Source organism: Trachypithecus francoisi, unplaced genomic scaffold, assembly GCF_009764315.1.
Source record: "Trachypithecus francoisi isolate TF-2019V2 unplaced genomic scaffold, Tfra_2.0 Lachesis_group3, whole genome shotgun sequence".
Classification (NCBI taxonomy): Eukaryota; Metazoa; Chordata; class Mammalia; order Primates; family Cercopithecidae; genus Trachypithecus; species Trachypithecus francoisi.
In genome coordinates, this window is record NW_022681468.1 from 41,748,520 (window position 1) to 41,770,525 (window position 22,006).

Below are 22,006 nucleotides of genomic sequence, written 5' to 3' on the forward strand. Positions count from 1 at the left end.
ACTTTTACTTTGTGAATATTTATTAAATGTTTAGTATATGGTGGGAAGACAAATGTATTATATATTCCTGATTAGTTATTAGTAAGGAGAGACAAATAACCTAAACAGATAGTTGCTGCAGCATGTGGTGGACACTGTAAGAGAGTTTATATGCCCAGGAGTACAAAGGAAGAGAAGTTTCTGTTTCTTTACCCAGATTTTTTACTATAGAGAAGCCCCTTTTTCCCCCCCTTTCATGGTTTACTTTCACGTCTTAGGAGAGGAAAAACACTTGTTAAAGAGTGCAGTACATAATAAATGACTTAGTTGGGATGAAGACTCAGTTTTTGAAATACATGTATAGTTTAATGAAGATTCAAAGTTGAGTAATTAAAGAACCTTTGTCCTGTCAATTACATTATAGCTGGCTGGTTGAAGGGAAGTCATTACCTGAAAAGTAACTTATTTCTTCATAAAAATAATTTCTTAATCACTGGAAGGGGCAAAAATAAAATAATAGAGCTGTATTTGCTGTCATTAGCCATAGCAAAAGCATATTCTCATATGATCATTTTTTTCTGTCCTCTAAGCTAACGAATAAGAAAGTTGGTCTGCCTTTTCTTCTAGAGAGAACACTGGGGATCCTGACAGTCTGGGTCCAGTTATAACTCTGCTGGTTACGAATTGTAACCTTAGAGCTTAACAACACCCATGCTTCTGTTTCCTCAGTGGTAAATTAGGGATCATAATAGTGTACACTTCATAGGACTGCCAAGTCTAATAGATACTGCTCTGTGCTCTTCTTAGTCAACCTCTGAACAGCATTTGCTGCTCTTGACTTCTTCTTTAAAACGCTATTCTCTCTTAGCTTCTGAGACCCCAAACTCTAGTTGTTTTCTATTATCACCTGCTTCTTTTCATTTGCTCTCCTTGGCTCTTCTTCTTCTACCGAATTTCTAAATATTGGATGCCCAAGGACCCTTTCTCTCTCTCTGTCTCTCTTTTTTTTTTTTTTTTTTGAGGTGGAGCCTCGTTCTGTCGCCCAGGATGGAGTGTAGTGGCCCAATCTTGGCTCACTGCAAGCTCCGCTTCCTGGGTTCACGCCATTCTCCTGCCTCAGCCTCCCGAGTAGCTGGGCCTACAGGCACCCGCCACCACACCTGGCTAATTTTTTGTATTTTTAGTAGAGACGGGATTTCACCGTGTTAGCCAGGATGGTCTTGAGCTCCTAACCTCGTGATTTGCCCGCCTCGGCTTCTCAAAGTGCTGGGATTACAGGCGTGAGCCACTGCTCCCCGCCGACCATTTCTCTTCTTTTTGTTTACTCCTTTCCAAGGTGATCCCATTGGTCCCGTGGCTTTAAGTATTATCTATATGCTGCTGAGTCTTATATGTCTCTGGTTCTGACCTGTCCAGCTCAGAGGTCCAACTTCATATTTCTAATTGCCTCCTAGATACTGCTCCTTTAATACATCTCTAACTAGATCCCTAGATCTCTCCGCTAAAACAAGACAGCAAAGAAATAAACTTTTCCCTTTTCCAGTAATCTCCATCTTCAGTTTATGGCCTCAGATCTATGTCTTGTCCTTAATTCTTTCTTTCACATCATATATCCGCAGCAGCAAAGCATTACCTTTTTGAATCAATCTATTTCTGTCTGTCTTCCCTACCATCCTTGCCAAGCCAGCGTCATCCCTTGTCACATTCACAGCCTAACTTGTCCTCTTCCTGCCTATTCTATACATAGCCGTTGGAGTGATTTTTTTTTTTTAGGCAGAAATCAGATCATGCCACTTCTCTGTTTTAAGATCCACTAATGGCCTCCCATTGCACTAAAATGAAATTGAATCTCCTTCCCATAGCTTATACATCTGAGCTCAGTTTCCATAACTAGGAAATGGGGATAATTGTGGCTTTAACTAGAATACAGTAAGTTCCATGACGGCATGGATTTTTATCTGCTTTGTTCACTATTGTTTTCCTAGTGCCTAGAACAGTGTGTACACATAATAGGCATTTAATAAGTTATTTCATAAATACTTATTAAATGCCTATTATGTGTACACACTGTTCTAGGCACTAGTAGGAATGTACACATTCAGATTATATGGGTACCCCAAAGCCCTTCTTCTTTCCTCTTTCAGAGCAGCATATTAGCTCAGTATTTTCTGCATTACATAGGAAGGCCAACAAAGGCTTCTGATGCAATATCTGCTTTCTTTTTCCCTTCTCACTTTTTACACATGTTCTCCTGTCCCTCCCCGTCTTATTCTTCAGATCTGAGGATATGTCATTAGGAGAAAGATGAGTGGGTAAGTGGGGCAAGAAACAGAAACTGGAAAGGAATCCTGAGACTAGTAGCAAAAACATTTAAAAAATGTTTAAAACATAAACATTTTACTATAGAAATCTTTTAATAGGCCAGGTGTGGTGGCTCACGCCTGTAATCCCAGCACTTTGGGGCTGAAGTGGGTGGGTCACTTGAGGTCAGGAGTTCGAGACTAGCCTGACTAACATGGTGAAACCTTGTCTCTACTTAAAAATACAAAAATTAACCGGGTACGGTGGCGGGCGCCTGTAATCCCAGCTACTCGGGAGGCTGAGGCAGGAGAATCACTTGAACCTGGGAGGCGGGAGGTTGCAGTGAGCCAAGATTGCGTCACTGCACTCCAGTGTCGGTGACAGAGCGAGACTCCATCTCAAAAAAAAAGGAAATGTTGTAACGTATACAGAAATAATAGATAGTATAATGAATCCTCATCTCTTTATCACCCAGTTTTGACAGTTACCAACTCATGGCTATATTTTGAACAACCATTGTTTAATTTGGATCTTGCCTATGCTTAAGGAATACCTAGTTTATAGAGGTTTATATCAAAGATATAATTTTGCTCTGGGTATCATTACTATTTTGTAAACCAACTTGTTGAGGACAGATAAGGAATGTTTTTTTTTTTTTTTTTTTTTTTTTTTTTTTTTTTTTGAGGCGGAGTCTCGCTCTGTCGCCCGGACTGGAGTGCAGTGGCCGGATCTCAGCTCACTGCAAGCTCCGCCTCCCGGGTTTACGCCATTCTCCTGCCTCAGCCTCCCGAGTAGCTGGGACTACAGGCGCCCGCCACCTCGCCCGGCTAGTTTTTGTATTTTAGTAGAGACAGGGTTTCACTGTGTTAGCCAGGATGGTCTCGATCTCCTGACCTCGTGATCCGCCCGTCTCGGCCTCCCAAAGTGCTGGGATTACAGGCTTGAGCCACCGCGCCCGGCCAGGAATGTTTTTAAGGTTATTAGAAAAGCCTGAAATTTCACCATTATTTCAATCATAAGTTTGCAAATAGTGAATATACCTGATAAGGGAAGCACATGAAGCCCATTAGCAGTTATTTATTTCTTAGTGTCAATTGGTTAATCAGAAACATGCTTGACTGGTAAGTAACCAAGAGCAGGCTTTGATGGTAGGTATAAAATCATGGCAACCTAGGGTGGAAAGGGTTAAATAAGGACACTGAATAGTGTTCAAGAGAGTAGGATGGTGCTGCGTTGCTACTTTCGAGCTTGCCTGGAGGTGGTCCCCACCTAGAGCCTGTAGAAAGAGGTCCTTATTCTAGTTTGGTGATGTTCCTTGTGCACTGTTATCTGGGTTCCCCTCAGCTTGGCTCCAAGGACCTTGTGTAAAACTACGCAGAAGGTGCTTCCCATTAACTCTGTTGCTTGTTTATTTTTAGGTATCTTGCAATATATTCAGAACTCTCCCTCCTAGTGACAGCAATGAATTTGATCCAGAAGAAGATGAACCTACCCTTGAGGCATCGTGGCCACACTTACAGGTACTTTGAAATACCATTCGTTCTAAAAGAAAACTCCATTAACTCATTAGCTGATTAGCATGGGAATTCCTTGAAGGCCTTTATCCACCAAGAAATCAAATTAGAGTACATTAATGGAAAGTTAGAGAATGCTTTTTATGTTTCTTACTCTTGATAATTAGGATGCCAAAAGAATAAAATAGTGTCAGTGTGATGCTTTAGTGTCCCCCCACCCCATGTTGCAGGTACAGCCAGCAGTTCTTGTTCCTCTGTTAGAGCTTCTTTATGATCCTGCCCTCTAGAGCCTCAAACAAAGCACAGAATTATTTTCACATTACTATTAGTTGGATGTGATTAGCTCACAGAATATATATCTCATTTTTAGCAGTATGTACCCTGGGAACTTTGTATGCCTGTCTTCACGTTAACTACAAATGTGTTTCTTTAGTTAGAAGGACAAAACCAAACTAATAGCTATTTCGTTCACAGTATTGTAAGGAAGAGTAACAGCTGAGAGAAAGCTTGGGTGAAGGCCAATTCTGTTCTCTTGCACTGAGAAGGCCATGTTTTCCAATCATACTCATGTTCCAGGATGGATCAGGGGCATCACTGCATCTCTGTTTCCAGCACTAGAGCCGTCTATATTGTATTAACTTGTATAATACATACTGGTAATTTTCCAGCTCCTTCCTCCCTTGTGCTGCCTTCTCTCAAGGCCAAAATTTCTCAAAAGAATCGAGCAAGGAAATTTGTACATGTTGAACCCCAAAGTCACCCTTCCATTGAGTCAGAATATCCTCAGGTTGCTTGACAAATAGCAAAGGGGAAGGGGTGGAAGAAAATGAATAATACCTTGTACATCTTCACCCCTAGGCAGAAGCTGCTGCATTTTCATAGACATGTATTCATGGTTCAAGTTGACTTTTTGAAGAGCAAACAAATTGTGCAGCAGAGAGAGAAAGCCTAGAGATATTCTAAGAGTTTTTTCCCCCTACTTCAGAATTTCTGACGTAAATTTGCAAGTCTGTCTGTCCTGCTTTGACAACTCAAAGTTTCTGCAGGTACACACGTGTGCGATTTCCCTTTGTTACGTAGAAAACTTTTGGGGGCTCTGTTTTCTCAGCTCTTACTCAGGCATGTTATGCATATGTATTCCTACCTCCATTGCTAAGATTGGGTAAATTAGTTAAAACACTGTAGTTGATTTCCTATCTTAGATGTTTAATTTTTTTTTTAAGGTCCCAGACATACTATCTGCAATCTAAGAAACTTGTAAAACTATTTGTGCTTTTCATAGGTATATCCCAGATTGTGACACAATCCAAAAAAGAATTACTTTTTTGAATGGGTGAATTGTTATGTCTTATTCTTAATGTTTGGTGCCAGTTCATTGAATTACAGTTTAGTCTGGAAGAAACTTAACAACAACAAAAAGATGGTCTCCTCAGTTGTCTCACATCTTATGGTGGAAAAGACACAGAAAGAGATGTCTTCAAAGCCGTAGTGTATGGTCTTCTCTGTATTCCAGAGAAGACCCTGTGGACCACTCTTGCCATTTGCAAGAGCTTTTTGACTATTCTAAATCATGATAACCATAGACATAAATTTCCCCTAAAGTACAATAAAGTTTTACTCAATATTACAGTTAATCCTTCCCATACTTAATGACTCCGTAAAATACAGGACCAAATCAATTTCTGAAACTCGTAAGTTCTACCACAAAAAAACCACTCTAGCTTACACTGTCATTACTGCAGGAATATTAACCATTAGTTTATCTGAAACCCTAAAACCAAAGAAACAATGAAGAATGGTAATGAGACCGGTGCCCTTTTGGATCTAAAGGCAGAAACGGTATTATAAATGGGCTGGTTTCATCTGTGTTGACATCCTGTTCAAGGTTATTATCCTTTGGTCCTTTCTTTAGCTCAAGGGGAAATATGACCCACTAATGCTGGATCAGGTGAAGGAAACTTTTAAAATTTGTAAATCAACCTTCATTCATAGTAAAGGTTAGGTAACTAGGCACATTGTTGCCTTCACCATCTGTTGCTTTTGGAACAAGGCTCCTGACTTGGTCTCAAGAGTCCTGCGTTTCCTTTGTATATTCCTATAGCACAAAGTAGTCACCTTCCCATTTTCAGTGTTAGGTGGTTTTAGCACTAATGAGGGCACTCATTGAATGTATAAGAAATCTCTTTTTCTTTTCATGATAGGTCATTCATGTCATAGTCACCTATCATGAAGTTTAACATTTTACTTTTTAGTTGATCCAACTTATTTTTCTGACCAAAACACAGTGTAGTTTTAGACCTTTTCACTTTTTATTAACTTCATAATTAGTAGTACGCTTCCTTTTCTGGGACACATTTTGCAAGGAAAAAGGTATAAATACCTGACAGGAGGTCAAAACAGCAAAATGACATTGAGATGTGGCTGTTGAATGGTTGGCTGTGCTCATTGCCCAGCTAATTGACTGCTCCTGCATACCTTTTTGATTTAAATCTGTGGCCTATACAAATTACCGATTGGCCCGATGTAGTGGCCCATGCCTGTAATCCTAACACTTTGGGAGGCCAAGGCGGGCAGATCACTTGAGGCCAGGAGTTTGAGAGCCGCCTGGCCAACATACGAAACCCCGTCTGTATGAAAAATACAAAAATTAGACAGGCATGGCAGCACACGCCTCTAATCCCAGCTACTTGGGAGGCTGAGGCACGAGAATTGCTTGAACCTGGGAGGCGGAGGCTGCAGCGAGCCAAGATTGCACCACTGCACTCCAGCCTGGGCAACAGAGCGAGACCATGTCACCAAAAAGAAAAAAAAAAAAAAGTAAAAAAATTACTGATTATAACAAATTGTGGATCTTTTGGGATCTTTAAAAATAGACAAAAGAATAATTTTTAGTTCAAATATGTCAAAGGAGTCTACTCTGTGTATGTGATTCAACCTTTCAGTTATCTGAATTAGTATCTTGTTTATGTATTTTCTGAAATTAGGTGTGTCTTCAGTAGAATACAATTTTATAGGAGTTTCATTTACAATTAAGGGTTTGTTTTTAATGTTTTCCACTTGAGACTGACAAACAGGAATGCTAGCCTTTTACTAAAGTTCCTTGGAGAATTCACTTATGTAAACTTGAAAAGTAATTTGTCCTCCCCAGCCCCCAGTCTTTCTCTTTAGAAACTTAAGGGAGATTTTTGATTTTGACGTAAAATCTTTCTTTGAAATGCAGAGAACACTTATGCTTATTAATAAATATGTCTGAAGTGTTTCCACCAAACCATTTTAGACCATAACTGCTTTCAAGAGAACAGAGATGAGAGAGCACTTTGCCAGTCTTGCTGGAAAGCCTTGCCAGTCCACAGGTCAGCTTAGAAGATGAGAATCTCCCCTTTGTGACAACCAAAAGAGGGCTAAAACCCACTTGATGGGGTTATTTGAATAAGGCTGACATTCTATTTGTAAAACTGAGAGTTGACAGATGAGCGTATTAGAAAAGGAACAATTCTCTGAGGTCTTAGGACTTGGGCATTATTTTGACTAGCAAAATAACGTGTGAAACTTGGCAACGTCTGGATCATTAGGAAAGAAATTTTTCTGAATTCAGAGAGTTCCAAGGAGAAAAACAGTTTTTATAAGGAAGTAAAATGCTAATTTTACTTAACTTAAGACTTATTTAAGTCTTAAGTTAGAGTCTGACGTGACAAGAAACGTTTAAATCAGTGGTGTCTGGACCTTTAGAGTGGTTCTGAGACCTGATTTTCAGTGTCCCACAAGGTCAAAACTACCTTTATAACAGTGCTGTATATATGATATGTCCTTTCACTGTGCTGACGTTTGTACTATTCATTGCACAAGTGATGGTGGTTAAAATTGCTGCTACCTTAACGAGAATCAAGGTTACTTGTGTCAAACTGTTCAAATATTCTTCACTGCCATGTACTTGTAATTAAAAGTGTAAAAAAGCCGATTTCACTTGAGAACATCTTTGAAGAAACAGCGAAAATTAATAATTTTTAAAAATTTTGACGCTCAAGCACACATTTAAAAATATTATACATGACACAATGGGAAGTATGCATAGTAACATCCACTGCATACTGAAATATAATGGTTATCTTATGGAAAAGCATTTGTGTAATTGTTTTTGAGCTGTAACCTAAACTAGCCTTTTTTTCTTTTCTCCTCATGAAACATCATTTTTACTTGAAGGAATGACTAACAGACTATGATTATTCAGACTTGGGTATCTGACAGATATTTCTCTGAAACAAACAAGGAAACCATTTGACAATATTTGTTACCACTGGCACAATTAGAGTATTAACGCAGAATTTAGAATTAGAATTTTAGAAAACTTATATCTGTCTTGCACCTGTCACCTTGAGCTTGCAGCTTCCAAAAGCTTAAAGACTTTTTAAAAATAAAATTGAGATAATAAAGAATGTGATATTTTTAAATACTGTATAATAAAATGTGTCAACATTTGAAAGAGCTGCATAGCTCGGTGAACCAATATTTTCCAGTTGGCAAATGATGTTAGGAAACCATGCATGGATTAAGATCCATTCAAAGTGTGAGACAGATGATTGGATTTTAGTGTAACAAAGTATGAAAAGTTCATTGATATCATTTCAGATTATATGTTGCAACTAATCTTTAAGAAATGACAATTTGTTGAATTTAGTGTAGCATCAAAGAAGAATATCCACAATTATGTGGGAGAAAAAGAAACTAGTAAAATATGCTCCCTTTTTTTAACTACTAGATCTCCATCAGGCTCGATTTTCTTTATATGCTTAAACCAAAATGACATATCACAACAGATTGGATATAGAAGCAGATGAAAATCTGTCTTACATTAAGCCACATATTAAAGAGATTTATAAAACTATAGAACAATGACTTTCTTCTCAATTCTTTTGGAAAGTAAAGGTTTTTTTTCCCTTTTTTTTCAGGAACATAATTATGTTAACATATAATACACCTTGTTTTTAAGTGAAACAGTAAAATTTAAAAACTTTTTTCACTTTTTATTTCTAATTTGATATATATATCATATATATGATATATATCTCGTATAAACAAAAGCTTTGGGATCCTCGTTAATTTTTAAGTGCAAAGGAGTGAGACCAAAAAGTTAGCAAATGTTATTTTAGGAATAGTGATGATGATACATGTTAGTCATTGTGCAGAGGGCTTTATATGTGTATTACATTTAAACTTAGAGACTGTCCATCTCCATTATAACATTTAAGAGACAAAGTTTCAGAGAAATTAATTTGCTCAGGGTTACACAGTAAGGGAAAGAGGCATTCAGGATTATATATATTTAAAGTTCTTAAAAAGTCCTGGATTATATACATATATATTTTAAAGAAACAGAGTATTGTTCTCTTGCCCAGGCTTGACTGAAACTCCTGGGCTGAACCAGTCCTGCCTCCTCAGCCTTCTGAGTAGCAGAGACTACAGGCGCAGGGAGTTGCACCAGTTAAAGGTTCTGGTTTTGATATACTGTTGCATACCTCATCAGGATCTAATGTAGCCTTTAACATAGACTTATTATGCAAAGAGAATAGGCAGTGATTCCCCACTGTTCATCAATTATTTGAGGCTGACTTTTTGCAGATGGCTATATTGTGCCACACCATCTTATGGGATGAGTAGAAATTGCCGTAAACTTTCTGAAAAGAAATTTGTTAGTGAGTATCAAAAATTCTGAATGTTTGGATATCTTGTGATCTAGCAATTCCACGTTTAGAAACATTTCCTCATGACATAATTGAACAAGTACACGCTGACGTATGTTATGTGATGCACGTTGACGCAGAATGATGGAGAAATAATTGAGAAACTACTTAAATGTCTAAGCCTGGGAGATTGGTTAAATAAATTATGAATAATGGAATTATTCATTATAAATTATAATGGACTACTTACAGCTACTAAGAATGATAGTTTAGATATTATTGATGTAAATTGTTCATAATACATTGTTTAAATGGTAAAAGTAGTCTGTAAAACTGTGAAAGTATATATGGTATGTTAAATGAAGTATATACATAATATATTGTATAAATGGTACAAGTAGTTTGCAAAACTGTAAGAATATATTTATAGTACATTAGTATGTTGTAGAAGGAGATACATACATTGAAATGTTAACAGTGGTTGTCTCTGAATGGTAAGATTATGGGAAATTTTTCTTTGGTTGGTTGTATTTTCTAATTTTAAGTTTTAAAAGTTGAAAGCATAACAGCAACTGTGAGCCACAAGACAGGCTGGCGTGGTTTGTTGATTGATTTTAAAATCAATTTTCTAAGCCCTGTCACTTTTAGTGTTATAGGCTTTTGGTGGTTTGTAGTACTATTCCCAGTGAATCATAATTTGAAATTAACTATAATCTGTTTGTTGCAGCTTGTATATGAATTTTTCATACGATTTTTGGAAAGCCAAGAATTCCAACCCAGCATTGCCAAAAAATATATAGATCAGAAATTTGTATTACAGGTAAGCAAATTATTGTGGATGTGTGTATTTGTCTTACAGTTAACACTTTATCTCATTTTCTATTCATGTCTGTTAAAAAAATTTGCAATGACAGTTATGTGAACCACAAAAATATATATAAACAGAAGTTAATTTCCATTACTGCCTATTAAAAGTAATAGGTACATTTAAGTTTATTTGTGGTAGAAATCAATTACATTTCAAATAGACAGGAATGCTAATGCCTAAATCCCTACAGTTTTCTCTTAAAATTTAATTATAAAGGAATTTCATTTATATAACCTTGGTTTGTGTGAATTTTTAGATAGCTTAAACTTTTATATTTGCATAAGGATTCTTAAAGAACTGTGGTGTAGATCTGTTAAAACTGAGTAGGCAAGCTCAGACTTCAAAGCATGAGTAACCTGTAATAAATAATCAAAGTCAGGGTACTGATGAGATTTCACTGCTAGAAAATAGCACAGCTTAACATTCTAAAATTTCCCTAAAGGGATTAACTCTCATTCCTCCATTTGGAACATCTCTGGGAACACTTTTTCCTGACTCCTCGTTGTACATGTTATAACCGTGGATTTTCCTTTTTACCTGGGACTTGGGTGCTTTCATGGCACTGAAGTTTTAGATAACACTTCCTTGCTCCTGTTGTTGATATATTCATCTCTAAAAATGGATGCTTGAGCCAAACTGGTGTAGCTCTTTTCTGAGTGGCATATGGGGCATCTAATGTAGGAAAGAATAAATGTTTATCTCCTAGTAAGCCAGTAAGAAGAATTTCAACTTTAAAACATTAATTTGATCTAGCCTAGGCAACAGAGCAAGACCCTGTCTCTAAAAATAAAATAAAAAGTAAAACATTATTTGGCAGGAAATTGATCTCCTGTGCCTTACTGGGAGGGGGCTGATAACCTTTGTGATCTCATTTCCCTCCTTAATTAAATTAGTACATTTGGAATTTGGGATATGTAGGTTGAACCATACCCAATTTTTTGACTGTTTTTAACACTCAAAACAGCAGTTTCATAGGGTTCAATCCAACAGGGGCAGGCAAGCTTCCAGAGAGCTGAGGGGCGTGGAGGCCTCTCCACATCCTAAGTAAGGCTGAGTGGAATGAAACCCAAAGTTCAAGTGTCAGCTCAGAGCTGAAAGGCGCTTTGGTGCCTTGCCTGTAGGGCTCATTAGTACCTGTACACCCTATTCCCCTAGGTACATGGGACTGATCCTTGATCTTTACTTCACATTTAGAGTACTTTGGTACCGCACTGTTGAATCCTGGCTCACACTTTAACATGAGAGGGTTTGGAAAAGTGAAGTCTGAACTAGAAATGGAGAGGTAGATAAATAGATGGATATGTGGATCATGGGGTAAATAGGGAAATTGGTATGGATTGCTATGCCAAGGAAGCATAATTTATTTCAAAAAAATGTAAGTGATACATAGTAGATCTACATTTTGTATTGGAAAGCCTTGCATGTATATAGCGCTAATTGTCAGAACACCTTTGCCTGCTTTATTTGATTTGTACAACAATCTTGTAAAGTAGACATGGCTAAATTTTTATGCCCTCCCTTGCCCCCTGCCCCATTTTATAGATGCATAAACTGAGGTGTAGAAAGAGTATCAAGTTTGCTCAAGCACATTTCGTATTCTGGTTTTCTGTCCGTTGTGCCATGATGCCTCCTTGTGACTCCCTCACTGTAACTTGGAGTGACTTCGAGGGAGAAGTAGCCTTCACATCTGAACACTAATGAAATAATAGGGCCTATTTTTTGTGAATTAATGTGCCTGAGAAGATCAGATAGTAATTCTCTATTAGAGCCTGTATTTAGTTGACATGGAATCAGTAAATCCTATGGTCTTGCTATGAAGCCAGTGCTTTTCTCACACAAAAAACATCCAGGGCTCAGCCCAGTGTGCTGTCCATGGTAGACGGTACTGAAGATAATGAAACTTACAATACGAAAACATCAGAGAAACCCGGATTTGGAAAGGACGTTTTTTGGGTTATGTATTCTAGTTCTTTAGTGAATTAGTCTCCTTTGAGACCCTTTTTCAGTGAAGAAAAGCCATATACACAGGCAGCTTGTTCCATTTTTGTTAGGAAGTTCTTTTTTATGTTGAACCTGTCTATGCCCTTGTACCCTTTGTCCTTTTTCTCCCCAGAATAATATCTTAGTATGTCTCTAGCCCAGACATAACCTTTCAGGTCTTAGAACACAGCTTTTGTGTTCACCCTTTGACTCTTTTTCTCTGCATCAGTGGTTGCAATTCAAATGCTCATAGCCTCACTCATAGTAAGTCTGAAAGCCAGGGGTCAGACAATAGGATGTAGACTGGTTCCTGTTAAATGGGGCTTTGGCTACCCCTCTTCATTCAGTTATCCCCAGATTTTTCTCCTTGCCAACCCCCAAGATAAATAGAAATCCAGATTCTTCTGTTAAGTTTTCTGGTATTACTAAAATCCTGTGCAGAATGAACTAGCCCATTTGCCTTCTGGATCTAGCCTACTAGCTGTCAGTATGCACTTTCTCCTCCAGACCAAGTTCTTGGTTCTGTCAACCTTTTCTCATTGGTTAGTTTTGAAGCCTTCAGTATCCTGGATGTGTCCATTTGTCCCCTAATATGACATCTATATCCGAACAGAATGCCCTGAGCCTGGTCAGCCCAGTGTGGCTTCAAGTTGGCCTTTTCATTCCCTTGTCATGACTCTAGGTTTCTTAAAGGAAAAGTCTCATGAGCATTTCTTGCTGTAGCATGACATTGCCAACTTATGTTAAGCTTCTGGCTATAGCTGGCTTCTAATTGAGCTTTCTGCATATTGCTGCATGTTTCTCTTCTTTTCTCGTTTTTAAACAAACAGGGTCTTGCTCTGTTGCCCAGGTTGGGCTCAAGTGATCCACCTCAGTCTTCCAAGTAGCTGAAACTACAGATGTGCACCACCATGCCTGGCTTACTTATTGTTGGTTGTTACACAGTTTGCTTTTTTATCTAAGTGTAGTACTTGGCATATGTTCCTGTGGAATCATTTATCCCTTATTCATCTCTACCGTATTTACTGTGTCTTCCATCTTTATGACATCTGTGACCTAAATATGCTATTGGCCTCATCTAAGTCATTGATTAAAGTTGTTTAACTACGATAAAACACTACCCATTGGGTACAGTGTACACTATTGCGTATGGGTACACTAAAAGCCCAGACTTCACTGGCATGCATCTATTAGTCCATTTTGTGTTGCTGTAAAGAAATTCTTGTGGCTGGGTAATTTATGATGAAAAGAGGTTTATTTGGTTCATGGTTCTGCAGACTACAAGAAGCATGGCACTAGCATCTGCTTCTGGCGAGAGCCTCAGGAAGCTCATAATCACGGTGGAAGGCAAAGGGGGAGCATGTGTGTCACATGTTGAGAGAGAAGCAAGACAGAGCGGGTGGAGGTGCCAGGCCTTTTCTTTTCTTTTCTTTTTTTTTTAAACAACTAGATCTCACAGTAACTAATAGAGTGAGAACTCATTCATTACTTCAAGGACAGCACCAAGCCATTCATGAGGGACCCACCTCCATGATCCAGATACCTCTCACTAGGCCCCGCCTCCAACATTGGGGATCACATTTCAACACGAGATTTGGAGGGAACAAAACCCAAACTAATATCAATGCAATATATCCATGTAACACGACTGCACTTGTACTCCCAACACTATAAAAATAAAAATAATTTAAAAAAAGAAAAAGTTGTTAAACTAGCCAGGGCTGAGATAGGAGCCTATATTATTTTAGAGATTCCCAATATTACACAACTTCATAATCAGTAATTTTTGAGTTTTATCCTTGAAGAAATTTACTAGTACGTTATCCTTCCTGCATTTCTTAATTTTGATTGTAAGAAGAACATAGAGACTATTAGATGCTGTGGTAAAAGCCAGGACTCTTGTGTTTACAGCATTACTCTCATCTATAGGCCTTGTAACTGTATCATAAAAAGGAATGCCATTCATCTGCCATGTGGTATTAGTGAACGTCTAGAGCTAGTGCTGTTTACTGATGATCCTGCCCTAAGTGCTTGCAAACCATGGGTTTGTTCATCTGTCCTAAAATTTTGCCAGAGACAGGAAATAAGTGTCAGTAGTGAAGTTCATTTATATACTTTACATTTTCAGCCCCTTCCTCATTTTTCCAATTGTTGCCTTCTTTACTTTCCATCTGCTGGATCTGTTATAAATTTGACCTTCACACCAGGGCTCACCCCAGTTCCTGAATGAATCGTGAAAGTGGCAAGCAGGGCTTTTGGCAGAATCAGCACCACCACCGAGAGCTTGATTGAAATCATCTGACTAATCAGTGCATTAACTTCCATGTTGGGAATAACCCCTGGGCGCCTGTTAGCTCCCATTTTCCAGAATACTCTGCTCATTCATGTTGGTAACCTGTAAGTTGACCTCCTGTCCTTTTCCTGACCCTTTAGTCTGCTAATGACTTACCTTTGTTCCCAGTGCCTTCTAAGAGGGGGCCTTAATTTCTTAACTGGTTCTCCTGAGATCCCTTCCTGGCCGGTTTGGTTCTGCTGGGGAGTGGGTGGGATTTTTGGGGCTTGAAGGATTGATGCTGATATTTTACCCCCTTACCCCCATCTCACTCATTCCTCCTCCTCTTTCCCACCATGACTTAACTGTCCTTGAATTGACAGGTCCTGCCAACCTCTGCACTCTGTAGTCAGGTCTTGTTCACACCCCTGCTTGTCTTTGCATTTTTCTGAACTCCACAGTCTCCCATGGTGCCACCTGGTCCTAGGGTGTTTCTCTTGGAAACCTACATCCTTTTCCTTTTGACAAATCAGGATAACGTTTACCCTGTTTCTTTTCTTTGGGCAGATTTCTATTTTCTGTGGATTTTCAATGATCTCAAAAAAGATTCTTGGTAATCTCAGCTTAAAATTTCTTTCTTCAGTTAGACAGAATTTATTGTATCCATGAGATTTCAACTTATTTTCTGTAGCAGCTGAATATGTTCTTTGCAGTCAGTCTTCTGACTCATTCCTCTGTCAGTGAATACAAAAGCAAAATAGGAATTGAGCTGTTTTGCTATGACGTAGTGGAAAGTTAGAAAGCTTTGGGCTTGAATATTGACTTCCCTATGTATTATAAGTATATTTTAGGAGCTGAGAATGTGAGCTATGGGGTCAGAAGAAACTGCATACAAACTCTGGCTTCTCTGCCTACTTGCAGTACGACTTTCAGCAAGTTTGTATACCCATTATCTAAGCCTGAGTTGCCTCATTCATGACATGGGATAACAGGATAAATAAGATACTGTTAAGTAAAATAGGAGACACCTCAAAATTGACAGTTGTCAAGTCTGCTTAGTTCACTTGGCAGTGTGGATACAAAGACAGGATCCCTGCCTTCAATCTTAAAACAGGTGACTGAAAACCTTGGGCAGATTATTGACTACTCTGATCCTTAGTGTCTTTTTCTATAAAATTACATTAAGAGTCACCTGTCACAACAAGTCACAGCAAGTAGGCTTGTTATGAGATAAAATGAGATGACTTGTAAAAATGTCTACTGTTATCACCTATGGAGTGTAGTAGTTGCTCATTAAGTATTTATTCATCTTTTCACACCCCCCTCATATATTGTCTGCCCACATTGATAGAATGTATTTTTTTTTGATTCCAATAATTTTATTTTTATTTATTTATTTATTTTTGAGACAGAGTCTTGCTCTGTTGTCCAGGCTGGAGTGCAGAGGTGCGATTTCAGCTCACTTCAACCTCCACCTCCCAAGTTCAAGCGATTCTTGTGCCTCAGCCACCTGAGTAGCTGGGATTACAGACGTGCACCACCATACCCAGTTAATTTTTGTTTGTTTGTTTGATTGTTTTTTTGAGACACAGTCTTGCTCTGTCACCCAGGCTAGAGTGCAGTGGTACAGTCTCAGCTCACTGCAACCTCCTCCTCCCGGGTTCAAGCAATTCTGCCGCCTCAGCCTCCTTGAGTAGCTGGGATTACAGGTACTCACCACCACGACTGGCTAATTTTTTGTATTTTTAGTAGAGACAGGGTTTCACTATGTTGGCCAGGCTGTTCTCAAACTCCTGACCTCATGATCCTCCCGTCTCAGCCTCCCAAAGTGCTGGGATTACAGGCATGAGCCACCATGCCCAGCCCTAATTTTTTTATTTTTGGTAGAGACGTGGTTTCACCATGTTGGCCAGGCTGCTCTTGAACTCCTGTACTCAAGTGATCTGCCCACCTTGGCCTCCCAAAGTGCTGGCAATATAGGCATGAGTCGCTGTGCCTGGCTTCCAATATTAATTTTAAAATCTTCATTTTTTGAAATAGAATTTTAAAAATCTATATGAAACTTAAAGAAGGCTTGAGTAAATGCAGAAATGTGGCATATTCCTAGATGGGAAGACTATCAGAAAGATGTTCATATAATCTCCAAATTATTTCTACATTAGTACAGTTCTAATTAAAATTACAATTTTTTAAAAACTTGAAACGTTTAGAGTTCATGAAATAAATTTTTGAAAAAGATGACTAATGATACTTATTAAATAATAGACTACAAAGGAAAAGGTAAATTAATTAAAATGGTATGGCGTCAGAACAGGAGAATGGAACATAATAGTACCTTAGGTGGAGATGACCCTGCTGAGTGTGCCATAAAACTCCTAAGCAGTTGTACCAAATAAATGAATGAATAGACATATGAATAGATGGCTATATACACACGTACATTAAATTGGCATAATTGTCCTGAAGAGGACAATTCTATCAGCTTAAATTTAGACCCAACAAGTCCACGAGAAACGATCAGATATGTATAAAAGATGTATATACAAAGGTATTGAATGCACCATTGTTAATAATTATTAGAAAATTAGAAAATAACTTTTAAGTTCCTTAGTAGGAGGTAATTGAGCTGTGAACATTTGTAGAGTGAAATATTCATCAGTTTGTAAAAAGAATGTGATAGACCTACTCGTGATCTAGTTTTAAGTGAAACATGCATTGTCATAGAACAGTGTAATTTTTGAGCCTGTATCTGTTATTTTAGGGAAAAATAATGTTAGTATTTTTGTTTTAGTTCTTTTGTGCTGCTTTAACAAAATGCCTCAGACTGGGTAATTTATAAAGAACAGCAGTTTATTTCTTACCGTTCTGGAGGCTGGGAAGTCCAAGATCAAGGTGCTGGCATCTAACGAGTGCCATCTTACTGTGTGTGCCCTCACGTGGTGGAGGCAGAAGGGTGAGAGAGAGTGAACCCAGGTCCCAAATCCCCTTTTATAGTGGCGTTAATCTATTTATGAGGGCAGAACCCTTATGACCTCCACACCTACCAAAAGGCCTTACCTCCCAACACTGTTTCATTGGGGATTAAATTCCTATCACATGAAGTTTAGGGGAAACATGCAGACTATAGCAATATGCATTAATGATTTTGAAAGGAGTTCTACCAAATTGTTGTTAATTGGCTGGAAGGGGGTGATTATATGTGATGATCTTCGCTTCGTGTTTTTTAGATATCTCTGTTTTTTACATTTAAAAAATAATGAGCATATATGTTATAATCAAAAAGAATAATAAAAAATTTCATCTGCAAGTACGTTCTCATTTTATTGCCTTGCAATTTTTCATAAACCTCAGCTGATTTTGTGCATTAGTCTTCCTAAGACTATTTTTGTAGGATAGCCCATTCTTTTATGCCCAGTATTCATTGCTTCCTTCCTTTCAGCATTTATATCTGCCCTTTTTAAAATCTAAAGCGCAAAGGAAAGCTTCCTGTGTTGCCTCAAGTGCCTTTTTCAATACCTTGAATTTTTCTTCCTCAGGAAGCGGTATAGATTGGTGGTTAAGTGTACAGACTGATTTGAATTTGGGCTCTGCCATTTTTTTGTGTTTGACCTTGGACAAGTGACATAACTACTCTGTGCCTCAGTTTCCTCATCTAGAAAGTAGATGCAAAATATCCGTAATATAACCACATTGTAAGGTTGTTTTGGAGATTTAACAACTAAATACCTATACAAGCTCTCAAAAGTATTCCCAACACTTGGTTCATATTCAGTAAACGTTAATGCTGGTGCTGTCACTAATATTTTTATTAGGATTCTTGTTTTGAGAACTTTCTTAAGCTGTGTTTTCTTTAATAGCTTCAGTCCATGAAATCATATAGTGTTAGCCTGTCATGTCTTACCTAGCACGTTATGAATTATTTGAAATCCAACTCTTATTCTAAAGATCACTGATATCCATTGGACTCTACGTACATGGTTCTTCACAGGCTGTTGGGTTCTCTTAAGATGTTACATGGGTCTCCTGTGTCTCTGGATTCTGTTCAGTTCCACACTTTGCCAACTGATTTCCTCCAATCAGTGTTGGACATAAATGTTTATTAGTGCCAGGAATGTATAATTTATAATGTGTGAAAACCAGGGATAGCTCATTTAAATCTTTACAGAGGACAAACAAATGGTACATAATGAAGTAGTGTGGGTATGACCAAAGGAGTGATGGAAACTGTGGTGATTTAGAGAGCTTAGATCCTGTTGCCAATCCACTCCCAGTAACGGTTGGTCTCTAGGTAAGTGAGCCAAGTCTTGCTGGATCTTTTGGTTTTTCAAGACAATCTGGAAAGCCATATTTTGGTAGGGCCAGACAAAACCGTCTGTTGTTTTTCTTTTTTTTTTTTTGAGATGAAGTCTAGCTCTGCCACCCAGGCTGGATTGCAGTGGCTTGATCTCGGCTCACTGCAACCTCTGCCTCCTGGATTGAAGTGATTCTTCTGTCTCAGTGGCCCGAGTAGCTGGGACTACAGGCGCGCGCCACCATGCCTGGGTAATTTTTTGTATTTTTAGTAGAGACAGGGTTTCACCATGTTGGGCAGACTGGTCTCGAACTTCTGACCTCATGATCCGCCCCCCTCGGCCTCCCAAAGTGCTGGGATTACAGGCATGAGCCACCACACCCGGCCAACAGTCTGTCGTTTTTCATTCAAGGGTTTTGAATGTTTTTGTTTGAAGTGTTTTATTATCCTAGAATAGTATGACTGGCTTACTTGAATTTCATTGTGATTTTTATTAAATCTAGATTTACATAACCTGTAGCATTTTTTGTGTACTCACTTAAGTGTTTGCACAAGAAAGCTGTTAGAGATATATCAAAGATAGTCAATTCATTGCATAGTGCACTTTTGTCTGTGGTAGTGTTGATTTTAGACTTAAGTAACTTGGTAAACTGCCTTCTAGAGCTATGAGTATGTAGACTTGCCTAGGCTTATGGAACAATTTTGTCTATTATCAATAAAGATAATTTTCATCTGTATTGGGATGGCTGGGAAAATAGTTGCTTTATGATCCCCCAACCCCTTCTTTAGACCCAAATGAATTGCCAAACCTTGTATTATTTCATTGGGTGGATTATTGTGGCAAGAGTTTAGCAACATATTTCTAAAGATTGCTTTCAACTACTTTGCAAATCTGAAACAGTCAGTGGTTGCTAAGAGACATACTATTCAAGTATCCACGTAAACATATGTACTGCTGGAGATTGCTATTTAGTAATTTGTACTTCACATTTGCTGTTATATTTAGCTGAAAGGTGCTTTAATTATCATGTAAATTATGCAAATCATGCAAATCATTCAGCCTGTCCTTAAAAGTGACCTTTTGTTATTGTGTTTTTAAAAACTCAACACAAATTGGACATGAGATAAGCCAACCTGTTAAAAAATTTTTAGTTCTAGACTGAAATAAATTCCACGAGGCCTTGAATCTCAGCTCCAATACAAATGAGTTTGTATTTTCCGACCGAGTTCCTTGAATATGTCAAAATGTTTACATTTCCCTCTCACAGCCTATAGCAAATAAGAGTTTAGAGCATTTATTTCTACCTGGAATTTTATGAGATAGCCGTTACCAATTATCAGTTAACAGCAGATCACCTCATCCTGTCCTGTCCAGTGTGTAACTCAAAAATCTTGTAAAAAGGGCTTTATTGCTCTGACTCCTGCATTCAGAGCCAGCTTCCTGGTTGTGTAATTTGTGCAGTTACACTGGGCCCTGTGCTTAGAAGGGCCCTGTGCTTGGTTTAGTGCTCTGCTCTTGCTGTCTTGAAACTCCTAATACTTTTTGAGCAAGGACCACTGTATGTCATTTTGCCCCACAAATTATGTAGCTAGTCCCTGCCTGCTTCCCACTAAGTGCATCATTATTTAGCACAATAGCTCTTTCTTGAATTGCTGACCAAATTGGTTGTCTTAAAAACTTAAATCATAAGGTTGTCTTGAAATAGATAGAATGCTCAAGGGGAAAAAAGTGGACTTCTTTGGTTTGTGGAAAGAATGCCTGAAATTAAATGGAGGAAAATAAAAGCGTGTGACTTGGTGGAGTTATTCATATTTGTACGCCTTACACTTTTGAAAGTTTTATATTGAATTTCCATAGGAGTCTTGGAGTCAGAATTGCCAGAAGCTTGTGATCGCAACCTTTTGATCCCTTGTCCCCATTGTCCTTTCTCAGTGGTTGCCCCATAGGTTGCTTCATTTCATACAGTGCATCCCTTGAGTCGATCTGATTCATTGGAGTCAGACTGACTACCTTTGGCTCTGGCTTCTTTGTTCTGGGCTGTTTTCTCTGTATTTGGCCAAGGTGAAAGTATGAGGAAGATAGTTTTCAGACAGTGGGAGAAAGTTGCAAACAAAGCCAGAAATGTGGACATCTGATTTGAGTGCTCTGTGGCACTTTGGATGAAAACATTTAGAATACCAATTTTATCGGTTATCTACTTGAAGATTTTTGATGTTCTCTAAAATCTTACTTTACATGGAGTAGGGCAGGGTAATTCTTTATTGTAGCAGAGAGCATCTGGGTTTTTTTGCTCGAAATCTTTTGCTCTTAATGACTTTTAAAAATAGTTTTGATAATGCCAACTTTTAAAATTCAAATATGTTTTTATGGTTTTTAATGAAAAATGGCAAATCTCTTGCCTCATCTTCCTCCAAACCAGAGTCCTGTTTCCTGGAGGTAACCACATTTAAGTCTTCCAGTTGTTTCTATATATTTATTTCCATCTTTCTAAACAGCATGCTTATACTGCTATTTCTTAACTTGTCATTTTAGGTTTTATTTATGTCTGTCAACTTCCTACTGTAAACCATTATGTATCTCCCACTATAACTCTCTCTCTACATCCAATGTTGTATCACAAAATTTGAATGAATCAGATGATAGAATGAGTACTATTTATACATGTTGTTCATTACAAGGCACATGGTTATATTTCTTTTCTTGTAGAGCCTTTTTTTTTTAATTTAGGAAAATAGTTGCCTTATTTTTTACTTGCTTTCCTGTGTATTCATCACTAGTATTAAGGTATACTAGTATATACCTTAATTCTCTGAGAGTACCATACAGCCCTTCTCAGTATGACCCACATATCAACTAGTCTATCAGTTCCTTTTTTTTTTTTCCTTGGAGACCTTCTTCTTGGAGCCCTGGTCATCCTGCTCTTATTGGCACTGGTTGCTTGCTCTGGGCCACCCACACAGTCATCCCAGCACTTCCCTTTGCTGCCCTTCTACACTGTGTCCTTACTTGTTTAACTTCTTATTTGGTGGAACATACCTTCTAGATTCTTCCTAAAAAAGCATGAATGGGATGTAAATGTTCTGAGATCATTTGTCTGAAAATGTCTTTATTCTGCCTACTTT

General features: G+C 38.2%; 1 protein-coding gene across 6 annotated transcripts in view; it reads left to right on the forward strand.

Annotated features, from left to right (window-relative positions):
• PPP2R5E (protein phosphatase 2 regulatory subunit B'epsilon) overlaps nucleotides 1-22,006 on the forward strand; it is a 182,831-nt gene that overhangs the window by 127,365 nt on the left and 33,460 nt on the right. For all 6 annotated transcript variants that reach the window (XR_004431566.1, XM_033187787.1, XM_033187789.1 and 3 more), the window contains 2 exons: nucleotides 3,699-3,800; nucleotides 10,200-10,292. Coding sequence is in view for 5 of the 6 variants with exons in the window: in XM_033187787.1 (XP_033043678.1) it covers nucleotides 3,699-3,800; nucleotides 10,200-10,292 (195 nt within the window). In the remaining variant the exon portion in view is untranslated. The remainder of the gene's footprint in view (nucleotides 1-3,698; nucleotides 3,801-10,199; nucleotides 10,293-22,006) is intronic.